Source organism: Alligator sinensis, unplaced genomic scaffold (genome assembly GCF_000455745.1).
Source record: "Alligator sinensis unplaced genomic scaffold, ASM45574v1 scaffold874_1, whole genome shotgun sequence".
In the NCBI taxonomy this organism is placed as follows: Eukaryota; Metazoa; Chordata; order Crocodylia; family Alligatoridae; genus Alligator; species Alligator sinensis.
The window spans coordinates 1,340,468-1,367,231 of NW_005842302.1; the positions used below are offsets into that span (position 1 = coordinate 1,340,468).

The 26,764-nt window shown below is 53.2% G+C and overlaps 2 protein-coding genes across 4 annotated transcripts; one reads left to right on the plus strand and one right to left on the minus strand.

The window, feature by feature from the left end:
• The first annotated feature begins 31 nt into the window (after window positions 1-31).
• On the plus strand, window positions 32-9,131 carry LOC102387028 (ras-related and estrogen-regulated growth inhibitor-like protein). Of its 2 annotated transcripts, none has more exons than XM_025209678.1 (4): window positions 32-773; window positions 5,267-5,320; window positions 5,766-5,842; window positions 7,099-9,131. In XM_025209678.1, exons 1-4 carry the CDS (start codon window positions 704-706, stop codon window positions 7,522-7,524), a joined length of 627 nt encoding a protein of 208 aa, XP_025065463.1. In that variant the 5' UTR covers window positions 32-703; the 3' UTR covers window positions 7,525-9,131. The 2 variants fall into 2 exon arrangements, with proteins under 2 accessions (XP_025065463.1, XP_006028357.1); XM_006028295.2 differs by lacking the exon at window positions 32-773 and adding an exon at window positions 4,586-4,724.
• A 1,367-nt stretch (window positions 9,132-10,498) lies between these two features.
• On the minus strand, window positions 10,499-22,633 carry PLIN1 (perilipin 1). 2 transcript variants are annotated; one of them, XM_025209673.1, is made up of 8 exons: window positions 22,081-22,633; window positions 21,757-21,955; window positions 20,367-20,449; window positions 19,613-19,877; window positions 18,483-18,670; window positions 16,369-16,521; window positions 14,829-15,062; window positions 10,499-12,185 (listed from the first exon to the last, which is right to left on the minus strand). In XM_025209673.1, exons 1-8 carry the CDS (start codon window positions 22,195-22,197, stop codon window positions 11,793-11,795), a joined length of 1,632 nt encoding a protein of 543 aa, XP_025065458.1. In that variant the 5' UTR covers window positions 22,198-22,633; the 3' UTR covers window positions 10,499-11,792. The 2 variants fall into 2 exon arrangements, with proteins under 2 accessions (XP_025065458.1, XP_025065457.1); XM_025209672.1 differs by lacking the exons at window positions 20,367-20,449; window positions 22,081-22,633 and having other exon boundaries at window positions 21,757-21,867.
• Window positions 22,634-26,764: the final 4,131 nt, after the last annotated feature.

Here is a 26,764-nt window from a genome sequence, read left to right on the forward strand (position 1 = left end):
CCCGGCCCAGCCGCCTCCGCCCCCCCGGGCCCGAGCCGGGGTCCCCCGTCGCCAGAGGAGCCGGGCGCTCGGGCCTCTCCGCGCGGCCCCCGAGGTCTGCGCCCGGGAAGCGCTCCAGCCTCTTTGCGGGGACAACAAGAGCACATCGGTGCGGATCCCCGGCTGGACTCGTGGGGATCTCGGCAAAGATCCAGGTGTACGACGACGCCTTCGTCCACCCCGCTCTGCGGATGCGAAGCGCAGTTGACACGAAACCCCACGCCTTTATGTCCCCTGTTTTTCTCTTCAAGAGAAACCCCATGCCTTTATGTCCTCTCTTTTTCTCGTCAAGGGAAGCCCAACACATTTATGTCCTCTCTTTTTCTCTTGAAGAGAAAACAAACGGTTCTCTGGGACAGCTCAGACAGGGAAGTGCAGTTATGAGAAGGGCCTTTTCTTTTTCTTGAAGAGAAAAACAGAGGACATAAAGGCGTCGGGTTTCGTACCAATAGAGGGTAGAGGACAACCGGACTGTCTTTATGATGGCAGCCCCACCGCGGAGTCAGTGATCCTCAAGCACCCGTGTCGCTGGACCAGATGCTTTGTGCAGACGCCTGACTCTCAAAACCAGGGCTTTCTTCCCAGCTTTGGAGTGGCCTGAGGTCTCTCGGTGGCCAGAGGAAACGCTGTAAGGACACGTTGAAGGTAGACCTGGAGGAAATGGATGGCAATGTTGAGAGCTGGGAGGAACGGACTGCTGATTGACTCAGGACAGAAGTTGCACATAAACTGGTGTAAGTGATCAGAACCTGGTTTAAACCTGTGACAGCACAGAAGTTCAGTGCACATAAAACAGTTTCCAAGTGTAAACAGTTTCCAGATAAACCTGGTTGAATGTAGTATCAGACTTAACTGATTGAGGTCAAACCAGTTGAGGTCCCAGACGCAGTGGGGCCCCAACCTCAACCAAGCAGCTGCCCATTTCAAGGCAAAGCGTGTTTTTCGACCCGCGATAACCCCTGCCAATTCCCTCAACACCCCCAGGGTGTTCAGGGAATTGGCAGGGGTCATTGCGGGGCCCCTGGCACAGCTTTACGAGCACTCGTGGTGCTCTGGCCAGGTGCCAGATGACTTGAAGAAAGCCAACGTGGTCCTCATCTTCAAAAAAGGGAAGAGGGAGGACCTGGGCAACTATAGGCCCATTAGTCTTACTTCAATCCTGGGGAAACTCTTTGAGAAGATCATCAAGGAGCACATCTGTGATGGGCCAGCTGCAGAAATGATGCTCAAGGGCAGCCAGCACGGTTTCATTAGGGGCAGGTCCTGTCAGACCAGCCTGATTGCCTCCTATGATCAGGTCACAACAGCACTGGACACAGGTGTTGCGGTGGATGTAGTCTTTCTGGACTTCAGCAAGGCCTTTGACACTGTCTCCCACCCCATTCTCATCAAAAAACTAGGTGACTGTGGCATTGATGCCTACACAGTCAGATGGATTGCAAATTGGCTGAAGGGTCGTACTCAGAGGGTAGTGGTGGACAGGTCTTTTTTGACCTGGGGGGAAGTGGGCAGCGGAGTCCTCCAGGGCTCGGTCCTTGGACCCGCACTGTTCAATTTCTTTATTAGTGACTTGGACGACAGGGTGAAGAGCAGCCTGTTTAAATTTGCTGATGATACCAAGATTTGGGGTGAGGTGGGCACGCTAGTAGGGAAGGACAGATTACAGCAGGACCTGGACAGGTTACAGGGGTGGGCTAACGAAAATAGGATGGGTTTCAATACTGACAAGTGCAGGGTGCTGCACTTGGGCAGTAGGAACCAGCAGCACACTTATAAGCTGGGAAACTCCCTTCTTGAGAGCCCGGTGGCAGAAAGAGATCTTGGAGTCATTATTGACTCCAAGATGAACATGGGCCGCCAATGCGAGGTCACGGTCAGTAGGGCTAACTGTACCTTGCCGTGCATCCACAGGTGCGTCTCAAGCAGGGCCAAGGAGGTGATCCTCCCCCTCTACGCGACACTGGTCAGGCTGCAGCTGGAATACTGTGTTCAGTTCTGGGCGTTGCACTTCAGGAGGCATGTGGACAGCATCGAGAGGGTCCAGAGGAGGGCCACCTGCATGATCTGGGGACAGCAGGGCAGACCCTACGAAGAGAGGCTATGGGACCTTAACCTGTTCAGCCTTCGCAAGAGAAGGCTGAGGGGGGACCTGGTGGCCATCTATAAACTCACCAGGGGGGACCAGCAGGGTTTGGGAGAGACCCTGTTCCCCCAGCGCCCCCCGGGGTAACAAGGAATAGCAGCCACAAATTGTTAGAGAATAGGTTTAAACTAGACATCCGAAGGCACTACCTCACAGTCAGGGCGGCTAGGATCTGGAACCAACTTCCAAAGGAAGTGGTGATGGCTCCTACCCTGGGGGTGTTTAAGAGGAGGCTTCATGTCTACCTGGCTGGGGTCATTTGAGCCCAGTTTTTTCTCCTGCCCAGGGCAGGGGGTCAGACTTGATGATCTACAAGGTCCCTTCTGACCCTACATCTATGAATCTATGAGTCTCACCCTCAAAGTAAAGAAGAGAAGCAGAGGAAGGAAAGGGGAGAAATCCTGGCCTATGACCTACTCTCCCCTGTGCAAAAACCTGCAACTTCTGCGGACGGGTCTGTGCCTCAAGGATTGTACCTCAAGACCCATCAGTGAGCCGTGATTGGGATCATCCTTGAATTGAGGGATTGCCAATGATGTCAGCAAAGAACTGACATTTCTCGAGGTGGAGACTTGAGTCTAAAAAAAGGTTGAGAAGTTTTTTTGGTTTTTTTTAAGCAAAATTTTTCATGTTCCAAGCCAAATCAATTCCAAATCCGTGAGTCATTTAAGAACCGTGATATGGCCCTACTACCGGCAAACATCCTCCACCCCCACCTGGGGCTTCAGATGTTTCCAAATCATTTGGCAGGCATCCTACGTGCAGGCCCAAGCCTGGAGGCTTGGAATTCAGTTGCCCCCGGATTTTGCTTGCCCTCAGCCATATGGCCGCAGGAAGTCTCCCCGTTCCATAAAGTGGGCGTAAAGCCAAGATCTTCCCACTGGAAATGAAAGTGGGAGAGTAATTATACTTTAGCTTTGCCCGGGTACTACCACGTGCCAGAAAAGCAGCCATCCCCTGCCCCACCTTAGTGGTCATGGTATTCCCCCTACCAGGTGAGAAGCACTTGTCTAACCTCTTAGCAACCCTACACAGTCAACACAGCCACCAGGCCCAGTGCCCTCACCTGCCAAGGGTAAAGCAGGGGCATGAGGCTGGCTATAATGTTTTGCTGCTGCAAAGGTTGTTAAAATATGCTGGAGAAATCTGAAGGAGAGGGCCACACTGCAGAGGAAGATAGAAAGCCCCATATAGTCCAGACCAGTCTGACCATGGGGTAAAATTCCTTCCTGACCCCAGATACGGCCTGACCCTGAGCAGAAGGCAAGACTATCTAGCCAGCAATCTCCAGGTTGAAGTCCCAGCAGGAGCATGGCACACCCCAGTCACAATTGGCCTTGGCTGCAACCAACACCTAGTGCTTCTAAGGAAGGCAAAAACCCCCACCCTGGCTGATGCAGTAGCAGGAGTGGGGAAAAGCTTGGAGGGGAAGTGACTGGAGGGAGTCAGAGAGGTGGGGTTGAGTGCAAGAGGACTGGGAACGGTAGGTAAACTTACCAGCCCCCCAGACTGAGGCAGTGCCAGTGTCTTTGGTACAAAGGGGCCTCCACAGTAGCATCCTTGCTGGGGCCAGGGACCTGCTCATTGCAGTACCAACCCCGGCCAGAGGGTCCTGGGCAGGGGCACAGGCTGAGACTACTGTGGACAACCGGTTAAATTTGCAGAGAATGAGTTTGGTGCTCTCAGCCAGTGGTTGTTTCTCCACACTGCAGAGGCATTGCACGTAGTGGCATGGCTGGCAGCCCCTGCCTGCAAGTGTGGAGTAGCTCTTGGGTAGCAGAGTCAGGACAGAGTGTGTTGGCAGAGGAAGTTGGGGTGATGTGGAGTGGGGACGCGGGGATGGCAGGAGGTCAGGGCTGCGTGTCATGACTGAGGTCATGGGGCTAGTGCTGAAATAGCAGGGCACCCTGCATGTCGCGATGGAGGGACATTGGCAGAGCACTGTGGGCAGGGCAAAAGACAATCCTATCTCCCTGCTCGGAGGCCTCATTGTTCACGCTGCAGCTCTGAAATAAAAGCAAGAGGCCTGGCAGCCTGCTGGGCCAGAGACGGGGTCTGAAGGCCTGAAGTGCAGAAGAGACTGGGTGCCCATCCCAGCTGAGGATCCAGTGTTGGGTTTGGTTTGGAGAACAGTTTAACATCATGTTGTCCCCATCAGGACCCTCCCAGCACCCTGGTACCACGGCTCAGGGGCTTTCTTTTAGGATGATTTGACCGGTAATAGAGTTGGTCTCTAATTTGGGGGATCTCACAAAGAATGGTTAAGCCTTCAGCTCTTGCTGTCACCCCTCCGTCCCTGGGAGTGGTATGGCCCATGCAGATCACTGTCCCCTGCTCTGGGGCGGGCGTCATTCAGCCCGGCAGTGCAGAGGAGTGTCAGGCTCTGCAGCGAGAGCTCCACAAATGGTTCTCCGAATCCCTCTGCGCAGAAGTGCCAGCTTCACCCCTGACCCCCAGTCCTTGGTTGAGGTGCCCAGTCCTGCCATGCAGAGAATGGAAGCAAACGTGCTAGTTCTGGGAGCAGACCGTGTGGGGAAATCAGGTGAGCACTTCACCCCCAAGGCAGGAGCAGGAAAGCAGATGGGACAGGGGAAGCTTTCAGACAAGAGCCTGTGAACTGTGGAAGTCTTCCAAGGAAAGAGACATGAACTACATGTCCAAGGACTTTTTAAACTCAAACTGGAGAGCAGGTTGTAGGGTTGTGTGGTCATTAACAGAGATGGGACCTGGCTAGTTCGTTGCATCTCAGAAATCTGTGATTTAGTGTGAAGAAGCAGACTGGAGCCCCTGACAGCACAGGAGCTCAGGGTGGCATAGTCTGTAAGTGAAAAAGCTTTCTTGTCAGCTGCAGTCCTTTGTAATGCAGGTCTGGGAGAGTTCCTGACCCCTTCATCCTCTGCACAAAGACAAGGAAAGAAGGAAAAACAGGACGCTCACTCTAAATTCAGTGAGAGCTTAACGTGGAGGATGTCCCAGGGCAGAGTGGATTGGCCGGTGCCTGGAAGTAGCTCTGGGCTGGTGCTGAGTTGGGCTTGCTAGGGACCTAAACTCATTTAAATTCCTTGTTTTCTGTTCCCTTTACAGCCCTGACTGTGCGCTTCCTCACCAGGCGCTTCATTGGGGAATACGGAGATACGAGTAAGTGCTGTGCCAGCATCTTGTCCTTGTGGGATGTAGATCCACCACTTTGCAAAGGTCCTGATTTGTGCAACTAATTCTTTCTCCAGGATCTGGCTGTTTCCCAGCTGCCTGTCTCTCTTTGGGAGTTGAACTTGTTGCTTGGAAGCTTCAGGTTTAAATGGAGGGAGCTCCAGGTAGCAGCTAGCAGGCATGCGGGTGCAAGTGCACTGGCTCAAGGGCAACAGGAGTGGGTAGATCCAGATATCTTGGGGTACTCCGTGGCAGACCCTCTGGTCTCAGTGCCAGCATACTGGTGTGTGGTGGGTGCCTTACTCCTTACCCTGAACAGTCCCCCACCTAAAGAGGAGTGTGTGTGCAGCAGAGAGAAAGGGCTGGGTGCAGTGGGACTCTCACAAGGAGAGGACACAGCTCTCTCTGAAGGGTCTTTGTGCTTTGTTGGCAGAATCCATCTACAGCCACAGCCTGGCTGTGGAGGGCAGGGAGATCCTCTTCCACATTTGGGACTTCTCTTATTCACAGGTAAGAGAGCCCTGCTGCTGCTGCTGTCACACATCTCTACTCCAAGAAGAGCTGTTTGTTTCCCCTTGCTAAGAAATTCAAATAGCAAATTGGGATTTGGAGGCATCAGTCAGCTATAATTGCTCCTGCTGGTCTCCCAGCACAATTGGGCCAGCCAGATTGTTTGGAGACAGCTGAGATTCCTAGGGTATGGCTTCACCTGCCTGAATCGGAGAGGACTTGAGACAGTAAAGATCATTCCCAAACTACATCAGTGCAGGAATTGGCTCCCTGTTGTTCTAGCCTCTTTGGTAGGGTCTGCTAGAAGCTGCTTGTTCCCTGTCCTGTTATGTGCTACTGTTCCTCCCTCACCCCCAGCCCTTGACAACCTACCCAAAGACAGGGAGGTGCTGAGTCTTTGCCACCAAAAGGAGCCAGAACCATCTAGCTGGTCTTGAGCCTGGATGCTTTGCACAGAAGGGCAGTGAATTGCTGTATGATGCCAGCTCATTCTTCTATAATGCCAGTAGAAGAATCCCATCCCCTCCAGGGTGACAGTCAGATCAGAGGCTGGTTTGGATGTGGGAAATTAGGTGAAACCTTTCCCTTTGGGTTAGTTCAGTTTAAGGCCGTGACTTGGTGTCCAGCATTCAGGAGCCCCTGTGCTGATGGAGGGCAGGATCGGACTCCCTCTCCTCCTGGAAGCTGGAGTTTCCAGGTCAGATCTGGCCACTACCAACTGTCTGCTGTTCAGTGGGCGCGTTCCACAGTGTCTCAGAGCCAGCGGAGCCTCACTTGGGGCAGGCAGCGGCTCCTCCCTGAGGTGAGGCAAGGCAGCCATGGAGGCTGGGATGGGGGGCTGGCGCGGGCTCCGCCAGCTCCAGGGAAGTGCTCCACTCCCTGGCCCTGATGCAGGGAAGCGGAGCACTTCTCTGGAGCCGGAGGAGCCCGCGCCAGCCCCTGGCCTCTCGGCTCCAGCCCCCAGCTCCAGCCTCCAGCCCCAGCTCCAGCCTCCGGCCCCCTGGCCCCCAGCCTCTCAGCTCCACCCTTCAGTTCCCGGCCCCCAGCCCCAGCCTCTGGCCCCCAGCTCCAGCCTCCGGCCTCCATCCCCCTTCGATAAGTGTCCCATGCTGGACCGAGGCAGTGCGCTCATGGACTGCTACTCCTTAGAGGGAACATTGCCCATGACCCTTTTCAGCACAGACTTGCTCCCCAGATTCACCATATGTGGCTTGTTGATTTATATCCAACTCCCTGCCCCATTTCTCTCTTCCCAGGATGGAGCAGATGAAAGCTCTGCAGAGGAGAAGAGGGTCCAATGGGCAGATGGTTTTATCCTGGTCTACAGCATCTGTGACCGTGCCAGTTTCAACATCCTGCACCCCAAAGTCCAGTTCATTAAGGCAGCCAAGGAAGCTACTAGCCAGGAAAAGGTGCCCATTGTCATTGTGGGCAACAAACGGGACCTGCATCACCAGCGGGTGGTCTCCAGCGAGGAGGGGCGGCTCCTGGCGCTGTCCGTGGACTGCGGGTTCTATGAGGTCTCTGCGGCTGAGGCCTATCACGGGTCACTCATGGTCTTCCAGGGGCTGGCTGAGCGCTTCTGTGAGGCCAAGCTGGCACCAAAGAGGGGCACTGGGATCCGCGGCATCGTAAAGAGTATGTCAGCTGTGTTTGCCCGGAAGAGAACAGACTCACTCTGAGTTGGAGCCTGGGCATTGTTTCTCCATGTGCTTTCAGGTGGGAATGCCACTGTGCCTGGTCTCCATTGTTAAATTAATCCCCCAGTGCCCATGGAGGGGGGCATATGTTTGAATGAGTAAACTGCCCCCCCACCAATGCCTCCAGCCTCAGGGTGATGGTGGAGACTGCCCCTGCTGCAATATAGGCTCACTGCAACCTTTGGCCATAGACCCTTTCCATATTGACTCCTGGGAGACCATCCTGTCCATTCCCAGGGGGCTGGAGCACTTCTGTACAATTACTTGCACACTGCCCTGATGAGCTATAAATGTCCCAAGCTCCCACTTTTCCTTTGCGGAGATAATTCCTCAATTCCTATATTTCCCTGTTCCTATTTATTATATATAATACAGCAACTTCCAGAGACCTCTGTCAGGGTTGGGGCCCCATTGTGTTGAGCTGTCTTCATCCTACTACATCTAGGTGCCCCTTGGTTTTACTGTGTTATGTAACTACTTTCTCAGTACTGAAAAACTCCAAGGTATCTTCTTGATGGTTTTGCACCCTCTGCACTCATGGGCCCTCAGCTGTCCTGCCTTCTCCTGCTAGGACAACTGAGGATGGAGGAGTGGCCATCCTTCTCAGACAGTGGCTTTCTTCCTTTTAGCCCTCCATTCCTCAGAGTTATGTCATTGGGAACACACACTTGGCCTGTGGCTGTTTCTGACGCCACTGCTGTAGCATGTGAGCAGTTCCCAGTCTGCTGTTCATCCTCACAACAGATACATGTGGCGGGGGAGTCCCATTGTGCAGGGAGGGAAGTGAGGGACATAGAAACAATATGAGATTAGTCACTCAGGAAGTCTATTATAGAGCAGGGAAGGGCACCCTGGCCTCAAGAGTCCCACCTGGAGGTGGCACCAGAGGATGTACCTTTACTGTTTGGCCCTTTCCAGAGCTAAGGTAGCTCTGGAAAAGACACGAAGAGCAATCTGCATAGGCTGATTGCAGGTGGCAGTCTCCTCTTCCATGCTCTTTGGCTTCTCAGATGTCTGCATTTTCAGCTGGGATTTAGAGTTTGTGGCCAAGCCCTTCTCCAGCATCCCATTCCGTTCCTCTTCTGTGAAATCTTAACTGGTTACCAGGTTGTTATGGTGTGATTAGGTGCCTAGAGCTACCCTTGCCAACCAGCTTCTCCTCCTGGTCTTTTACTTACAACGGGCATCTAAATGACATATTGTCCAAACACGTAAAACGGGGCAAGATACAGTGACTTGGCTGGTTCCTGGGACACAGAACTGTGGAGCAAGATATGGTGCATCTGTCCTGGGTTCTCAGGAGGCTTGGGTTGTCTGCTCAGTGCTTGCCTACCCCCTGGGGTTGAAGGAAGCTATGTGGGGAAGGGCTGAAGTCTGAATGGATCTGGGTATCTGGCTTCTTCCTGAAAGCCCCATTCCACCCTGAATGTGAAGAGAATGCTCCCCTCAACCTGCCCCATGCCCTTCACCAGTGCCTTGGGAGGCTCCTGCCATGTGATGTTGGTGCCTCACAGTTCCTGAGTGTAAATGAGAGGATGTGGCTGTAAACCTAGTAATTTCTGTGCTGATATGGTGTGTAAATTAAATAAATCCCCTTGTGCCAGAAGCACCTGGCTGTTGGTGGCTGTGTCTGCTGCAAGGGAGTCTTGTGTGTTGGAATGGGTGCCCAAGGGTGACTGCTCTTACTTAGCTTGCCCTGGTGTCTGCCATGATGAGGGCGGAAACACCAGGCACTTTCTGCATTCAGGTTAGACCTTCCTGCCCTGACCCCCTCCCCCTTAATCCAGAGCCCTCTCTGCTGCATGCCAGCGTGTGGTAGCAGAGTGGTCAGAGCATCTGTTTGTGCCTTTGAAAGGAGGAGTTGGAGGCCTTGTTCTGGACACAAAACAGCTGTCCCCATCAGCACAGCTTTAAATGGGCACAGGGTCATCCGGGCTGGGAGTAAAAGGATGGGATGTGAACCATCTTGCTCTCGTGTGCTCTGCTGACTGCAGACAGTATTGTCTCTTAAATGTGCTAGCCCTGGCAGCTTTTAGCTTCATGCAGACCTGTGTTTTCTTTCTGCTCCACCTGCAGCCCGGACTAACTAAGCCCTTGCAGCTGCTTTCTGAGGCTGGCTCTGACAGCTGTGTGCTGCTTTACCAGCCTGGAAATGAGCCAGGCGGACTTCTCAATCTGCTCTGTGGTGCCTGTGCACTGCTCTGCATTCACCCTCAGCATGTTATGACTTCTGATCCTCTCAGCTCTGCCTTCATGAGTCCCCATGTAGAAAATTCTGTAACCAGGTACCCATTTACAGCAGGGTGGGCAGAGCACCAGTCACAAGCCCTGGCGGTGGATGTGCTATGGTTACCAGGTCTTTGTACACACACACACTCAAGGATGCACTGGCCACTGGCCAGGATAGATGGCTGCTATGTTTTATCTGTTTTCCAGTTCTTCAGTTGGGGGTAGATCTAGCCTTGGGTCTGTTTCTAAAGGAGGGGCACACGGGCAGTTCCCACTGAGCTGGGCAGATGACTGCTAGTAGGGGGACCAAGTCTCCTCCAGCAGGTCAAGTCAGAAAGGTCCAGTTCCATTAGCTATTACTGCTTAATGAGGGCCCTGATCCAGGTGAAACTCAACAGAAATGAGCCTGAGCCGGGCTACTCGGCCAGCCAGAGCCCTGATGCAGGTTCTGATGCTTCTTCATTAAGAGACACTGTTGCCTTGTGCACACAGCCCTGCACTGGAAGGGCTGTGCATGGAAGCAGATTCCTTTCAGCTGCTGCTATACCCAAACTGGGCTGTGTCCTTCCCATGGCTTGGGAGGATAGCAAAAATACCCAACTCAAAGCCTCAGGACCATGCCGCACCCTATTTGCTCCCCACTACCTCCACCCCAGAGAAAGCACACCCAGCAGCCTGCCTGCAAACCTGTGGGTAAGAAAGACGAGCACAACTTGGAGCAGCTCCTGGGGCTGGTTTAATGTAGCCACCTCCAGAATTTGGGGGGTGGGGAGGAGTAGGGGTCACAGCTATCTTCTCCTGTTTCTCTCCAGTGCCAGGATCAGCCAGTCACTCAGGACCCATGTATGTACCAGGCAGCTGTCCCTGAGACTCACATGGAAGAAATGAGAAAGTCATGTAGAAAGCAAGTGGGGAACATTTATTGCTGCGAGAAGTTGAAGAGCCAGTGGCTCTGATTAGGGGGCCTCAAGTTGAACACAGGTCCCTGTCACAGCTGCCACCCACACAAGGTCCATGGCCAATTACTTCTGTTGAAGAAGGATCAGCTACAAGCAACCAGGCCTCCCAGTGCCTTCCCTTTTCAGCTCTCGCTCTCTGGCCTTCTCCACTCTCTCCGTTTCCTCTTTTTCTCCTCTGGTCTCTACTTGCTCCATTTCTCCCTCTTCTATGGGCTACTCTGCTCTCCTCCAAGATAAATTGTTTCTTCTTATGTTTTCCTGCTCATTTATGAAACCACCTCCAATTGGATAGCTCTCAAAGCCCCATCGCAAGCATGAGGGGCCCCCCTCCCACAGCCTGTCTGCTTCATTTACAGGGTAGTTTGTGGGATAAATGTCTCACGGCCTATTTAACTATGATGACCAATGCACTCTTGGGAAAATCTATTTTTGTTAAAGACCCACCATGTAGTTTGTTAAATTGGGCCCAAGAGGGCTCACAACATATATCTGAAAGCCCAAACTCCTTCATCAAACACAGGACAGACCAGCCATTGCATTCTTAATTTGGCTACTGTAAAATAACAGAATTTGAGGTTTGGAGCCTTTTCTGATTACCTCTTCTTGGAAGAAAGAAGCAGAAAGGGCATGGCCCTATGTGCCTCACCTGGGTGGGATGCATTTAAGAGACAGGTTGTGATACAAACCAAACCCTTGCTCTCATCTTACCTCCATTTTCACTGCCCAGCAGGTCTCCCTACTAGGTCGGCCTTTGTTTCAGTTCAGTTGTCACAGCAATGCCCTGGCCCCACAACCACACTGCTGTTAGGGGAGGGATGGAATAGGCACCTTCAAACTCAATCTCCTTCTGCCCTTGCACTGTACCTGACCCTAGTTCCAGAGGTGACAAGCAAGTCCCCATCCTCTCTATGCACTGGGAGAGAGCACATCTAGGAAATTAAACTGGTAGGATCTTAATGCTAAATCCAATGCCACATTGCTTGCAAGGGGAAGCATAACATACAGTGGCTGTAGGCTGGTACATGCTAAGCAGGCAGCAAGCAGGCTCAGGAGCCCTCCCACTCAGTCTTTCTTGATGGCTGTGCTATAGAGGCTGCTGTAGTGAGCCCTGGTGTAGATGGGCTCTGAACAGAAGCGGTGCAAACCTTCGCTCACTCTCCGGCTGCTGTAGGGGGAGAAGGTGGATTTGCGGGAGATTGTGTATTCAGGCTCTAAGGCCAGGGCCCGATGCAGCGTCTGGCGCTGAAAGGGGAATGGTTGCAGGAAGAGGGGATCCTCAAGATCCAGGAAGGAGAGGGGATGGTGGCCCCGGCTGGCCCGCCACTCAACTCTCAGCAGGACCTTCTCCTGGGCCAGGGGAGTCTCTGGCTTGGAGCCCTCCTTTCTTTTATGCAGACCAGGGATGGGTTTGCTCCCACATGGAGTCTCTTTTTCCTTCAGCTGCAGGCTGGGGAGCTGAACAGCAAAAGAGTGCATGCGTTAACACCCCCTCAGCCCACAGTGAGTGGCCCCTTCACTGCCAGCTGGCTACAGCCTGCCCTGCCCCAAGCACCGCTTTGCCCCAGGCACTGGCTGATGGAGGGGGCCTGGGTACCGAGGAAACAGTCACATGCTCCTGTCAGATCTATGCTGAGGCAGCATCAAAGTTGGGGCTCACTGGTGTTCACAGCCCCAGTGCATTGCTCCCACTGACCCCTCTCCAGAGGTGACTGCATTTCACTGGTACTGCGGCCGGAGGGAAAGTGCTAGAGGAAAGAAAGGATGATGGGCAACTTTAGCCTTCCATCTCGCCCCTCCTTCCCTGACTGCTTCTCGATGAAAGCCCCATTTGCTAGCAGAAATGGAGGAGACCCAGCCACCTGCCCCCACTCCCCCTGCCAGGTTCAAGCTCCTCCTCCCCTTGGTGGGTGCCCAGTGTCAAGGGGTCATAGTTGCCATCCCAAAGAGGCTTCCACCTGGAGCATGCTGCCCAGGGGGAATTAATCCTTTTAGCTAAATCCCTGAGCACCAGGCAGGGCTGAGATGGCTTTTACTGTAGTTAAACCCAACCCACACAAACAAAAGGGCTGGGAGGAGGCTGGGGAGCTGGCGCAGGGGCCTTGGGGGGTAAGGAATGCCAAGACTGCAAAGTATGGCTCCTGCAGACGCCCTCCCTGGCCTTGCAGTATCCTCCCTGCTTCCCCCCAGCACAGTGGGAGATGGGGGCAGCCAGACCAGCCCCACCAGCCCATTCTCTCAGCAAGGTACTCTGTGGGATGACCTCCCCTCCTCCCATGCATTCCTACTCACAACTGACTGCCTGACTGGTCACTTCAGGTCTCTGAAGCTACTAGACTAGAAGGAGAGCAGAGCATGGTCAGAGCCACCAAGGATGAGGTGGACCAGGGGCAGGTCCTTTGGTCTGAACAGAGCTTGGAGGCAGGTTTGGCCTGGCAGCATTATCTCCAGGCCTGCCTCTGGTTCCAGGGGACTTTGATATCGGCTGTTCTCAGTCCCAAGCCTCTAAGTGACTTGGACCTGCTTCTCTGACCCCCAAAGGACTAAATTGGACTGGCTCCCTCCAGCTGCATTCAGTCTCCAAAAAAGTTGCACCAGAGACAGGGAGATGCAACTCATCAGCGGGAGAGCACCGGGAACCTTAGCTGCCCATCTAGGAACAGGCCCATTTGCCCCTAGCTGCACAGGCCTTGGTTTCTAGGGGTTAGGGCCCATTCACTTGGAGTTTCTCTTCCTGCTGTGATGGAAGATGTAGAACAGGTAGTTTTGGTGTGTGTCTGCTCCTGGGGTCTCCTCCCAAAGGCAAAAGCCCTCCTTGCCTAGGGGGCGTATGGAGTACCCAACCTGGGGCAGGAGTTCATAGTCACAGGGACAAAGTGCTGAGTAGGATCTGGCCTGTATTTAACATGAGCCATCCTGGAGCTCACAGAGAGCTCAGGTGCAGCATCTCCATGGGCGATCTTTTCTGTGTAGGGTAGGAAAAGCTGCTCATGAGGCCAGTGTTACAAAGAGCAGCCAGAGAAGGGCAACCTCCGGCCCTCTCCCAACAAACTGCGCTGGCAGAACCCTGGAGAATTACCGGGACCCCAGATGCCTTGGTCTCTCGTAGACATTTTGAAGGACCTCCACATGCAAGGAACCCCCTTATTCATGGATTCCCATTGGCTCCCTTACAAACAATGACCAGTTAGGCACCTGCCTGATGCCTGCCACATCGCCGGGGCTCAGCTCTGGGAGCTGCTGTCTGAGTCTCTATGTGCCAAGATGCTGATCTGATCATGCCACTGTCACCCTCAAAGGGATCTTTCCACTTCCCTCCCTTGCAATCCCTCTCTCCTCTCCTTTCCTCCCTCCAGTTCTGGGTCCTTGTCTATGCTCCTCAGTCCCTCCTGCCTTTCAGTGGAAAAGTCTGCAGCTAGGGGCAGCCTGACCCCAGACAGGTCCTAGCAGGGGGCAGAGAGAGGAACCCAGCGGTCATTCATGGGGCACTCTGTGTCTCCATGGACACATGATTAATGTCCTGGGAGCCCTGGGAGGGAAGCAGGAATCAGCTCTGTGTGTGTGTTTGTGGGGTGGGGGTCCTCTCCCTGAACTTTCACCTTCCCAGGAATTTCTCAGAGGCTGAGATCTCAGAAAGTCTGAGAGCAGCACCAATAAAGGACATTAGCAGAGCCATGTGCACAGAAGCCAGGATCAGAATAGTATGGGCTGCAGGCCAGGGTTGGGCTGCCTCACAGCACCCTCCTGCACCATGTCCAGTGTAGGCAGACCCTGGGGTCCATCATTCATGATGCTCCCCAAGACCAGGGAAGGCTCCAGCCTCCTTCCCATGGATTGTGCATGTTCTGAGCAAAACAGGCTTGGGCTGGCAGTGTGGTCAGCACTGCAGGGTCACATCTCTTAGCTGCTAGAGGGTTGCTCACACTCCAGAAAGGAGGCCCAACAGGGAAGGGCTCCCATCTGGGGTGGGAGAAGAGGCAGGTCCCAGGCCATGAGAGGCTCCAGCCAGATGGGTGGGAACATTGGCCCCAGACCCCTCATACAGTTCCCCTCTCTCCTGCAGTGCAGACAAAGAGCTCTCTGAGTACAGGATAAACTCACCGGCACATAGTGGGACAGGATGCCCAAGGCACTGCGCAGGGTTCCCCCCAGAGCGCCCACCTTCTCTCTGGCTATGGAAGCTGCTTTGTTGGGGGTGAGCTGGAGCAGTCCCCCAGCTGCATCCCATGTAGCAGAGGGGACCTTCTTCATGCTGGAGATGGCGGGGAGATAGGCAGCTTGCAGTGTCTGGGCCATGCTGCCTACTAGGCTTGGAATCTTGCTGCTCTCGGCTTTCTGCAAAGAGAAACCAGCCCAGCCACTCCAGTCAGTGCCAAGCACAGCCCTGTGGGAGAGCTGCAGGCCCCAGGTATCCCCTCTGGTCTCCAACCCTATCCCATTACCCCTTCTGCCTCTGAGTGTGCCGCCCCCAGCAGCCCAAGGCCGTGTGGAAGGTGAGGAACCAGTGTCACTGGCTTTGCTGGAGCCACGGCAGCACTGAGCAGATTGCACTTCACTGACTCCTCACTCCCAGCCTCCAGAGGCCAAGCTGCCTGTCTCCAGGCTGAGGCTACCTTTCTATCCGTCTGACTCCCCACTACTGCACTGGGAGTGGGGGCAGAGGTGCAAGGTGCTGATCTGCACCCCCCTGCTGGCAGTTTCCTTTCTTCCTTGTCCCGACAGACCAGTTTCCACTCCAGCAAGCCCTGAGCCAGCTTTTCAGTCCCACTCCGGCAACACAAGGCCAGTGGAGCCAGCCTCCAAGTGTCCCTTGGCTCTCAGCACTGCAGTTGTGGCTCCACACCACCACGCTCCAAGTCCTGAGTGCAAGGGACACCCTCAGGCAAAGGGGATGTCAGCAGGGTATCCCGACACCCCAGCCACCCTGCTCCGATCTGCGCAGTCCCTCAGCATCGCAGGCAGCTAGCGGGGATTTCAAAGCACCCCACAGCCCTGTTGGGCACCAAACACAGTTCAGACAGACAAAAAGAGGCTGGGCCTCTGTATCTGCCTGGCATGGAGACTGCCACCTCCCTTTTCCAGGGGGAAACTGTGGGACAGGGTCACTCCAGCTTCTCTACCAGCTGAGGAGACCACAGGGACTTAGGTTTCTGTCACCCTGCTAGCACAAACCCTAGGCCTCCAACATCCCTGTGCCAGATGCCAGTAGAGGGGCTGGGCCGCCTCTGAGGGAAGGAGGCAGGGATGGAGGAGCCTACCAGGGCTTCTCAGCCTGGTTCCTGGAAATATATGACAAAGGGAGTCTGGCCAGGGGCACAGAGTGACTTCAAAACAGAACCAGTTTCACTTGAGGTAGTGTTATCTAGCAGTGAGAGCACAATGCTGGGAGCCAAGGCTCCTAGGTTCTCTGCTCAGCTCTGTTAGCAAATCCCTTTGGAGGAGGATCCTGTCCTCCCCCAAAGCCTCAGTTGTTCCCCAATGGCCCAGAGCCCTGAGGGGATGTGCTATGAACCACCACAGTTGCCTTGGCCCAAGAACATGGCTGGGGGGGATGGGAGAGGGGGGCAGGGACTGTAGGGCCCTTCCCTGGTTGCCTATTGAGCCATCTGGGCTGGGCTCATGGCTCTGCTCATCTCCGTACCTCTCTGGCTTCACTTTCTTTTTTCTTCATCTCCTTCTTTGGCTGCTGTTCTGGCTCCTTGCTCTGTCGCCTGCTCAGCCAGGCTGAAGCTGCATGCTGCACATCACTCAGGACCTGCTGGGCCTTGGCTGTGCTCTGCTTGGCCATACCACCCTGCAGAGGGAGCAAAGAGCCACTGCTCATACTGGGGGTTCCCCTGGCCAGGTTCCCACCTCTCATCCCTCACACTTGCTACTGGTTCCCAAGCCCAAGTGTTTTGCAGCTGGTTGTGGCAATGGCAGATGGGCAGGAGGAAGAAGAGAGGTCAGACTGCCCTCACACAGTGCCTGGCTCTGAATTCCTGCAGGAAAGCTAAGCACAACAAAAAGACCCTGGTCCAGAGTCAAGGATGGGGTAGCTGTATTAGGGTACACTATGACCCCAGCTCTTTTCATGTCTCAGCTTCCCTGGTGCTCCTGGCCCAGCACCTCAGGGGCTGTGGGACTGTGGCTTGTGGGGCTCAGGCACCACCACAGAAGTTGAACTCTGTGGGATAACAAAGTACCACACTGGCTCTCTCAGCTCTGCTCCCTCTGTTTCTGTGGTAGAGCTGATGGATATGCAGGGAGTATTCACCCAGCACTGAGAGGCAGCCCCCTCGGGGTGGAAAGTACAGCACAGCTGTGCCCCAGAAAGGAACGCCATTGAAGCAGAGTTAGGGTGTTAGGAGACTGAGACATTATTCCTGGGGATGAAATCAGGTCGGGGCCAGGGCCAGGGCCAAAACAGATGCCTCAACTCTTTTCAGAACATCCACCCTGGTCCAGGACTTTAGGGGTGTGACATGATGTTGGGAGAGCCAGAGGAGGCATGCACATGCCTAGGATGGTGGCAGAGAAGGCTCTGGGACTCTAGCAGGCCTGGGAAAGGCAGCCTTAGCACCAAGGGAGCTTCAGGGAAAGGCGAGATGGGGGAGTCTTCCTGCTCCTGATGTTATCAGTGTTTCCGCTGGGCTGTTTGCTCTGGGAAGGAGGTCACATCAGGGGCATTAATCAACAATATCCATGTAGAGCCAGCTAAAAATAATTCATCTGGGCCAGGGTCTTGTGTGTGCTGATGCCACAGAGGATGCAGGGGCCCTGTCTTCAGGACCCTGGCTGCCTGGGAGGATTAAACAGCTGGCAGCAAAATATGGGCCAGAGGGACCCAGGGGCTGGGGCCCACTCACTCTTAATCTGGAGCATGGAAGAAAACCATTTATAATAGTAAGAACCATTACTCTAATCTTCCTTTAAAATGCTCTAAACCAATGGTTTTCAACCTATTCTCTTTTGCAGACTAAAAAAGTTTCAGTTGAGGTGCAGACCCCTTGAATTGTGTGAGTATTCACATACTTTGATTGATCATATAGTCAATTTGATTGGTCATCTTTTGCGGACCCATTAGACAAAGTCTGCAGACTCCCGGGGTCCAAGGGCCACAGGTTGAAAAACACTGATCTAAAGAGTCAGACCTTGAACCATGCTGTCCCACCTCCAGGAGAGGGAAGTGCAGGCGAGGCATCAGCAGTCAGGAAGGCACAGTGAGGCCAGACACTTGGGTTACATTCCTGGCCCCAACATTATTAGTTGTCTTACCACATTACCCAGGAGCTTCAGACCTGTACCCAGAGCAAAAACCTCAGGCACTTGAGGAATCAGCTCCCAGGCAGCCCACTGTGAAAGAGAAAGAAAAAGCACATCCTACCCCACAGAGGACCACAAGGCTGAACTGAATAAGAGCACTTGGAGCTCCTCAGGAACAGCAGTATGACAACCAGGCAGATGTATTCCTGCTACTTTGGAGTGCTACTTGTCTCTGTAAGTGTAGCCCTAGAAACTATTTTGGAGATGGGGGGGCAGAGCTGTGCCTTCTGCCATGTAGCAAGGACACACTGTACCTAGAGCTAATCTAAGGCCTGCCTTAAACTATAGCTATCGTTTGTGTGGCTTGAGACACAGAGGCTTTGTACAGAGATGGGGGTTGACCCACATTTTGAGACTGATCAAACCAGGGGCCAAGCTGTTGCTTGATATCCCCACAAGACATGGCAGCAGGCTCAAGGCTGCTGGGATGTGCGAAGCAGGGGCACTCACCAGACCTGGGATCCACAGGGCCAGCTCCTGCCCCTTGGCTTTTGTGTGCTGGATGGCTCGGGCAGCCTGCTGGTAGGCATGGTAGGAGACAGTGCTGGTCAGAGTGCCAATCCTGTGGAGAGTGCCAAGCTCTGGCTGTGCCTGGGAGGCCGCTGCCTTTGATCCTTGTGCCGCTGCAGGCTTCTGAGCTAATGGCAAAAGGGCAGAGCAACATGGGAACAGGCTAGTCACCAGTACAGAGAAAAGCACACACAGCCTGCAGCTGGCTCTGCACCCCCTGTCCATGGGCAGCTCTGCTTGGGACTCCCCCATTACTCCAATCTTTCCTGGGAAATCGCCCAGGCTCTCAACAGCCACTGCCCTGGGGCTCCAGCATTTGTGGGTCTTGGCATTGAAGTGACCCTGACTCTCCCAGCCATGGAGTGGATCCCACGCTGCTCAGTAATGCCCTCTCCCTCCTGACATTTCATTTCAGAAGCCCCTTCACATCCTTCCACCTGCCCCCATCATCCGTGCCTAGGGCTGTGCGTTGCTATGCTAGGAGAGCCTGCCTCTGACCGGGATGACAGGGCCACCTTGTGGGAAGATCAGCAGCTGGTTGGAGACTCCGCTGGGTGCCTGCACGGGGCAGACACAACCCAGGTCACTCCCTGACTCTCCTTATCAACCCAACACCCAACAGGGATACCAGGGGGCAGTGTTTGTCACTTAGGGGCGAGGGAACCATTGTCTGCCCAGAAAGAGGGAAGGTATTCAGGATGCAAGCCCACCCCTTCCCAGCCTCTACTCCAGTAGCAGCACTCTACCCACCTCTGCCAGTGCCACCCAGTCCTGACTTGCAGGACCCTTTTCCTCACCCCTCCCTGCCAATCAGGTCCTGCAGCCCTCACCCAGTGCTGCCCGCACCCCTGGCCTGAGAACCATCCCTTCCCCATGTTATTCTAATCCTCAGTAACAAACACTCTTGACTCTGCTTTGAATAGGGCAGAGCCTCCACCAAAGCAGTTTTCATGGCACTCAGATCTGACCTTGGGTCTGCCCAAAAAGAAAATCTGCCATATGAGCCCATGGTACCTAGCCCCTCCCTGGGGCAACCTTCTCTCCATATGCCCTTAGAGAGGCAGGGCTACCTGGCTGACAGTCCTCTTCTGGTAGGAGAAATGCCACCAGCTTCTCCAGCTTCCCTAGAGCTGTGTCTACCCCTGTGGCTGCCATCTGGCTGACCCGGCTGCTCCAGGCATATTCTGCTGTGCTTGTTGCTGTGCTCCTGGTCAGCTCATAGCCCTCAGCAGCCAGCCCCAGGATCTTGTCCAGGGCCCCCAATACAGAGCTGCCAATGGTGCTCTTAGCACTTTGGAGAGGGGTGGAGATGGAGTCCTTTAGCTCGGATGCAATCTGCAGCAGGACAGATGGAAGAGACCCTGATGTTGTGCTCCAGTCAGCTAGAGGGGTCTCACTGTGGGGAGGCCACAGTGAGCATTTGGAACTAAGGCCCAGACTATTGTGGAGATAGCTAGAGCAGCTCTGTGGGGAGGAACACCGCCCCTGTCTGAAGGGCCACAGAGATGCCTGGGGGACAACAGATTGTAGGGAACCCTGGCCTCAGGTGCAGCTGAGCAGGTGTGACATGACCCTACTGGTCAATGCCTTATGCTGACCCCAGCCCACATCCCCATGTTCACCCCTTGCTGGGTGACCCTCAGGGGCTTGTTCCTCAGAGTTGCACTATTAGCCTCAGAACAGCCCAACAGTGCCCAATTACTGCTCCTTGGCTTCAGGAACCCAGGGTACTGTCCCCTGTCCCACAGAAATAAAGCATTCCTCCAGTATGTCAGTGGAGTGGGCAGAGGGTGAGTAGGGGTAGGGCCAGAGTGTCTGACTTACCTTCTCCACTGGATACTGGAGGGCAGGGATCTTCTGCTCCAAGTGATCCAAGCCCCGGCAGGCCAGGGTGTTGGCAGCACTGACTGAACCAGACAAGGCATAGACATTAGCTTGGTGGTTGGGAGCGTGCTCAGATCCATGAGAGGGTGCAGTTGGGGGCAGCCTCTCCAAATGTGTGGCCCCAGAGCTGTGCTAAGCGGTGGTGCTGTGATGCTAGAGGTGCCATTTTCAGAATGGCAAATTCATATGGTTTAGAGGACTAGTACTTGTCCCCTCCCATGGCTTCATGGAGGGCAGCCTTAGCACCCCTCCACCTTCACCTAATGCCAGCGTCCTAGGGAGGCATGTAGGACATGCTTGGCCCCCTTGGTCAGAGGGGGCCACCTGGTTAATTCTCTCTACTGTCAAGCAACACCTAAGGCCCAAGGCTCTCAAGACCTTCAGTCCTTACCTGTGCTGGGGCTGGGCCGTGAGAAGGTGAGGGCATGTGGGCTACTAAGAAAGATGCTTGCCTGGGTAGTGGCTCTCCGGAAGGAGGCTAGAGGGGTCTGGGGTTTGTTGCTCTCTGGCCATGGCTTTGGCAAGTCACAGGCATGAGCTGAGGGAAAGGTAACCAGGAATAACCAGGAGGCAGTGTTCAGGATTCAGGCTGAGCTTTGAACTCCTTCTCCTCACATATAGGCTTTTCCCTCTAGTGTGGGGGAACTGGGGTAAACTAGGAGCTGCAGACGAGACCTTGTCCCAACCTTCTCTTCTTTTTCCCCAGTTCACTTCTGGATGGGGTTCTCCTTTGGAGGAGAGAGGCTAATATAAGGCTGTTGACAGGCCCTGCTAAAAAGGCTTGGTAAAGGGAAGCCTGGCTGCCAGCCCAGATTACCTTCTGCTGTTCCAGCTGGTCCCTGGAGAGAGGACTGACCTATGCCTTCCCTCTCCATAATAGGTACAGATCTCTAGTGACTTTTATTAGCCCAGCCAAAGCTTGAAACCCAGGTCTCACCTACCTAAGAATATGTGAGAAACACTTAGGACATGTATGAGTGCATTCATGTTCCAGGTGCTCACAGACATGAGCCCAGCTCTTCTCTCTGCACCGCCCCCATCCCTTTCAGCAAGGCATCAGGGTTACATGTGCAAACAGGGCCAGAGCAGTTAAGTGACTTGACCCCAGCTATTGAAGAAGTAAAGCAAGGCTATTCAACCTGTCCATCCTGGATCCCAGGCCTGTGCTCTGGCTGTAAGGTAGCACCACCCAAAGGCAGCCTTGTTTTATAGGCAGGGGAAATTTCATAGCCTCAGCATCCCAGGCATGGTAATCCCTCACTCCCACACTCCCTTCTCCAGTGCCCTGCACCCTCCTGCCCCACAGCTGGAAAGATCCCAACAGACTCACACTGAGGCTCCAGTCTGCGCACCACAGGCTCCATGCTCCAGGCAGCCAGCGAGCTAGCTCCCTGCACGCCCTTCTCATAGGCCTCACACACCGAAGCCACGAGGGGGTGTGCCTCTTTGGTGCTGGCATACGTCCTCTGAAGGCTCTCTTGGGTTGAACTCACCACTGGAAGCTGCAAGACCCTCTGCAGCACATTCTCCTGTGTGTGGCAAAAAGAGAGCATGGTAGGGGGCTGGGCACAGTGAACAACCAATAACGTGGAAAAGGAAATGACAGTGGCCCTGTTCATCTAGCAACAACTGCACAAGTCCCTCCAGTCCTTACCACTGCCAGGCCCACAACAACTCCCACTGCAGAAGGGCATGCAGCAGACAGAAAGCAGTGCTTGTTTGACCCATGTCTTCCTGCGCTCATTGGGACCTTCCTCTTTACCTCTAGCATTTCCTATCGACAAAGTGCAGGGGAGAGATAAGAACCAGGATAGAACAGAAGTGAATGGGACAATCTGTAAAGACTCAAACCAGCTCCACACTGTGCAGAACCATCCCTTGAGCACCTTAGAGACATGTCTGAGGGGTAGGGCACCACGTATGCAGGTCTTTGAGCATGGTCTGGCTTGGGTGAGCTCTGTGGGAAGCCCAGCTGGGCTAATTATATTAATTCTTAGACATAAACTCAGCTCAGATTTGAAAACAGTGTCAGAACGTTGTTCCTAGGTGAAGCAAGGATTTCATGGTCACACGAACAAGGAAATCCCTTAAGCTCTGCCTGTCTCCCTGCCCCACATCTAATTTAGATGACAACACAGTGTATGAAGCTGATCATAGATTCATAGATGTTTGGGTCGGAAGGGATCTCAGAAGATCATTGAGTCCGACCACCTGCCCTGGGCAGGAAAGAGCGCTGGGGTTAGATGACCCCAGCTAGGTACATTGTCTAGCCTCCTCTTAAAGACCCCCAGGGTAGGGGAGAGCACCACCTCCCTTGGAAGCCCATTCCAGATTCTGGCAACCTTAACCGTAACGAAGTTCTTCCTGATGTCTAACCTAAATCCACCCTCTGTCAGTTTGTGGCCATTGTTCCTAGTTACTCCAAGGGGTACCCTGGCAAACAGCACATCTCCTATTCCTTGCTGTTCTCCACCCCCACCTCCAAATGAACTTGTAGGGGACCACAAGATCACCTCTCAGCCTTCTTTTGCTGAGGTTGAAGAGATCCAGGTTCCTTAATCTCTCCTCATAGGGCTTTGCCTGCAGGCCTCTAACCATATGAGTGGCCCTCCTCTGAACCCTCTCGAGGTTGTCCAAATCCGTCTTGAAGGGCGGCACCCAAAACCGGATGCAGTACTTCAACTGCGGCCTGACCAGTGCCGCATAGACAGGAAGTATCACTTCCCTGGACCTGTTAGTCATGCACCTGCTAATGCATGATAAAGTGTGGTTAGCTTTGTTGTGCACTTCGTCACATTGACGACTCATGTTCTTCTTGGAGTCAACTATGACTCCAAGATCCCTTTCCAACGCTGTGCTGCTGAGGTCATCCCCCAGCTTGTAAGTGTATTGCTGCTACCTTGTCCCTAGGTGCAGCACTTTGTACTTGTCTTTGTTGAACTCCATCCTGTTCTGTTCTGCCCACTTTCCCAACCTATCCAGATCTGCCTAGATTCATTCCCTACCCTCTAGTGTGTTAATTTTACCCCATAATTTGGTATCATCTGTGAATTTGGACAGAATGCTTTCCATGTGCTCATCCAAGTCAATGATGAAGACATTGAACAGCACAGGTCCAAGGACCAAGCCTTGTGGCTCCCCACTGCCCACATCTTTCCAGGTCGATATCACCCCTTCCACCACCACTCTCTGGGTGCGACCCCTAAGCCAATTTGCCACCCACCTGACCATGCAATCATCTACATCACAGACGCTCCGTTTATTTATGAGAATAGGATGAGATACTGTATCAAAGGCCTTCTTAAAATCCAAGTAAATGACATCTACCTCAACTCCTGTGTCTAAGCATTTAGATGTTACAAAGAAGGAGGGTCATTACAAAGGAGGAGCATGAGAAAGTTACAAAGAAGAGGGTTATTTCCAGTTGCCTGGATTTGAGGGGTTAGCTGGGCTCATCATCTCTCAAAATGGTGGCTCTAATGTGAGCACTGTTTCAGGACTGCATATTGCAAATCAATAGAAGAGGATGAGGTGATCACCAGGTGAGAGAAATGGGGACAGTCTATGTCTGAGTTGTTGTCCCACTGGTGACCAAGCATGGTTATGGCTCTGTAAATACAATAAACATAGGAACTGATGGTATTTCGAATCTGAACTGGAACCAGCAACCATGTAAGTTCTTCAGTGGGGCAATTTCAGTGGCTCTGGTTATTCACAACATGACAGCTGAGGGTATGTAGCCCATGCTGCAAATACTGATAAGGTACAAACAACCAGCTACGTGAGCCTCTGTTGCTGATAGGCAAATCATGGTTGTCAAGTGAGGACACACTTGAGATTGTTTCTGGACTCTGCACTATTGAGTTTCCAAGTTTGCTACAGGTCCTTGTTTCCCTCTGACAGATATACCTTATTGCTCCAGTTCCAGGTCTAATGAAAACATGATGCAAACTTTTTTTTCCAATGAAACACAAGGCACTGTGATTTTTGACTCAAACACTTCTTGGCAGCATCAGAAACCTCCTCCCCACCCCCTCAAGCTGGGGTGGTCCAGCTGAGGTCTATCACACCATCCATCTTTGGTTCTCCACCTCTTTCCCCTCCACTCACCTTGGCACTTCCATTCTGCGTTGTCCAATTCTTCTTTGCTGCCATCCTGACACATCAGTCTGCAAAGCAGGGTCCCCAGTGCTCGTTACAACACTCCGTTGCTCTCAGCCACCCTGGCAGCTCCAATGTTGTCTGGTGTCTCCTGACCTGCAACCCAGACTGGTAGGAGCAAAACGCTATGCTGAGGCAGCACGCACAACTGGTGGGTGGGACCTGGCATTACTTAACAGCTATCTATTTACCCAGTTACACAGCAGAATTAGCAACTCCAAAAAACCTCCCTTCAACTAAAAAGAGGGTCTGCAACAGAGTTACAGAGGCTTCAGCCCAGGAGAGGAGTGACAGGTGCTGCATGTCAGAGCGGAGATGTGCTGACTGCACTGTGGGGTGAGTTCCCCCACAGCAGGCATGTCCTGAGGAGCAGGAAAGGGGGCTGCAGGTCACGATTGAGGCGGCCCAGCCAAATTGAGGGGGGAGGTCAGGGCCAGATTAGCTGGAGCTGTGGAGGGTCAGGGGGACAGAGAGCTGGCAGAGTTCAGGACTGAAAAAGCACAATCGCCTCCAGTGCCAGCAGTGAGTACCCAGAAGGCAGATCCCTGCTGCTTATTCCATCAGTGCAGCACAAAGTCAAACCCTATTCCAAGGCACCACAAAAGTGTCCAGCACTGCTCAACAGCACTTCAATGCACACTCCACCCACAGCATACCCAAAGCACCCTGGGATGGAGCTCATTGCCACCCCCTTGCTTCTAACCCAAGCACCCTCCAGATACCCCCATTTCCACCTGCTTTCCACATTAAATACAGAGTAATTAAGGCAGAATCATTGCTCCAGATGATACCTGCCCCAGTTTCCATAGCACGGGTAAGAATTCACGCAAGGCACGTGCTCGTCACTTGAGTACTCACAGAGTTGCAGTTAGATGCTGTCTTCAGTGGGGTGCCAGGAGCCAAGAGAGTCTGGCAGTGCTCTGCCCTTGAGTGTATCCTCTGACACACGGGTCCTGCCCCAGGTGGTAACACCACAAAGCCTCACCTCCCAGCCGCATGGGTTTAGGAGCCTGTGAGTTGCTGTGGTAACTGGACAAACAGCTCACTTGAGTCTTATCAAATTCATAAAGCTGATGGCATGACTAGCCTGAAAAATCCCTTCTCCCATTCTCACTGCAGATCCCAGAGAATGAGATACAGGGATTCCCGGGTCAGCTGGCCAGACCTGCATCAAATCTGATGCAGCAAAGAGAAATCTCTGAACTTTAATGCTTTAGAGCAACTGGCAGATAGAGGAGGTGGGAGATCTCAGGAAGAACGAGTCTTACCTGGGTGGCTCTTGCCAATAGTTATCATGGATGGAGTGCCATAGAGGTCAGAAATGTTCTACTGATTGTATTGCTATGGCACCCGAGAACCCCAGTCATGGACCAAGACCACACAGTGTTAGATGCTGCACAAACAGAACAATAGATGACCCCAGAATTTACAAGCTGAGTGTAAGACAATTGGGAAGAAGATGAGGGGTTACAAGGAAATAGTGAGACAGTATAATCAGATATGATCTCCCCGCACCAACAACAACCATTGTCATATTTTTGTAGGCATCTTGGCAATGGTGAGTTTTAAGGGTGGCAGCTGTGCCTATGTTCACAAGTGTGAGACACAGCATGGAAGTGGGAAGGTGCTTGTTTGACAAACCTAACAAATGGGCAGTGGAGGCTGGCTATGATGAGATGGGAGCAGACTTCTGGATACTAACAGAGATAATGAGGAGGGTGGGAAAGGCTGGGAAGGATGTTGGACGTGTAGACGAGTCAGCTATGTTTGATGTAATACAGAACAGAGAGCCAACGTGGGGATGAGACAGTTAAAGTAACGGGCCAGCAAAACAAATTTCGCAGCAGCATTTTGAACAAATATGAGCAGGGCATGTTTGCATTTTCCAAGGACAGAAGGAGATATTGCAATAGTCAAGACACAAGGTGATGAGAATTTTGACTGTTGTGGATAGATGGGAAAGGCCACATCTTATGGCAACCTTTTTTCTCCAAAAGTATTGGAGAAAAAAGTTCAGCAAGACTTAGTATTAGACAGGATGTGAGGCCAAAGTTGAATACTATGCCCAGATTACAGGCTTGAGTAAACAGGCAGGATAGAGGTTTCATAGTTTCATAGTTGGTAGGGTCAGAAGGGACCTGAGCAGATCATCAAGTCCAACCCCCTGCCATGGGCAA

Excerpts from the sequence above, each read along its gene's own strand:
- LOC102387028 (XM_006028295.2), top strand. The coding sequence starts at position 4,586 with ATGGTTCTCCGAATCCCTCTGCGCAGAAGTGCCAGCTTCACCCCTGAC. Across the intron at positions 4,725-5,266 it reads AGACCGTGTGGGGAAATCAG|CCCTGACTGTGCGCTTCCTC; the intron begins GTGAGCACTTCA and ends TTCCCTTTACAG. Across the intron at positions 5,843-7,098 it reads GGGACTTCTCTTATTCACAG|GATGGAGCAGATGAAAGCTC; the intron begins GTAAGAGAGCCC and ends CTCTCTTCCCAG.
- PLIN1 (XM_025209673.1), bottom strand. The coding sequence starts at position 22,197 with ATGCTAGAGGTAAAGAGGAAGGTCCCAATGAGCGCAGGAAGACATGGG. Across the intron at positions 21,956-22,080 it reads TTGTTGTGGGCCTGGCAGTG|GAGAATGTGCTGCAGAGGGT; the intron begins GTAAGGACTGGA and ends TGCCACACACAG. Across the intron at positions 19,878-20,366 it reads TCCAGTATCCAGTGGAGAAG|ATTGCATCCGAGCTAAAGGA; the intron begins GTAAGTCAGACA and ends GTCCTGCTGCAG.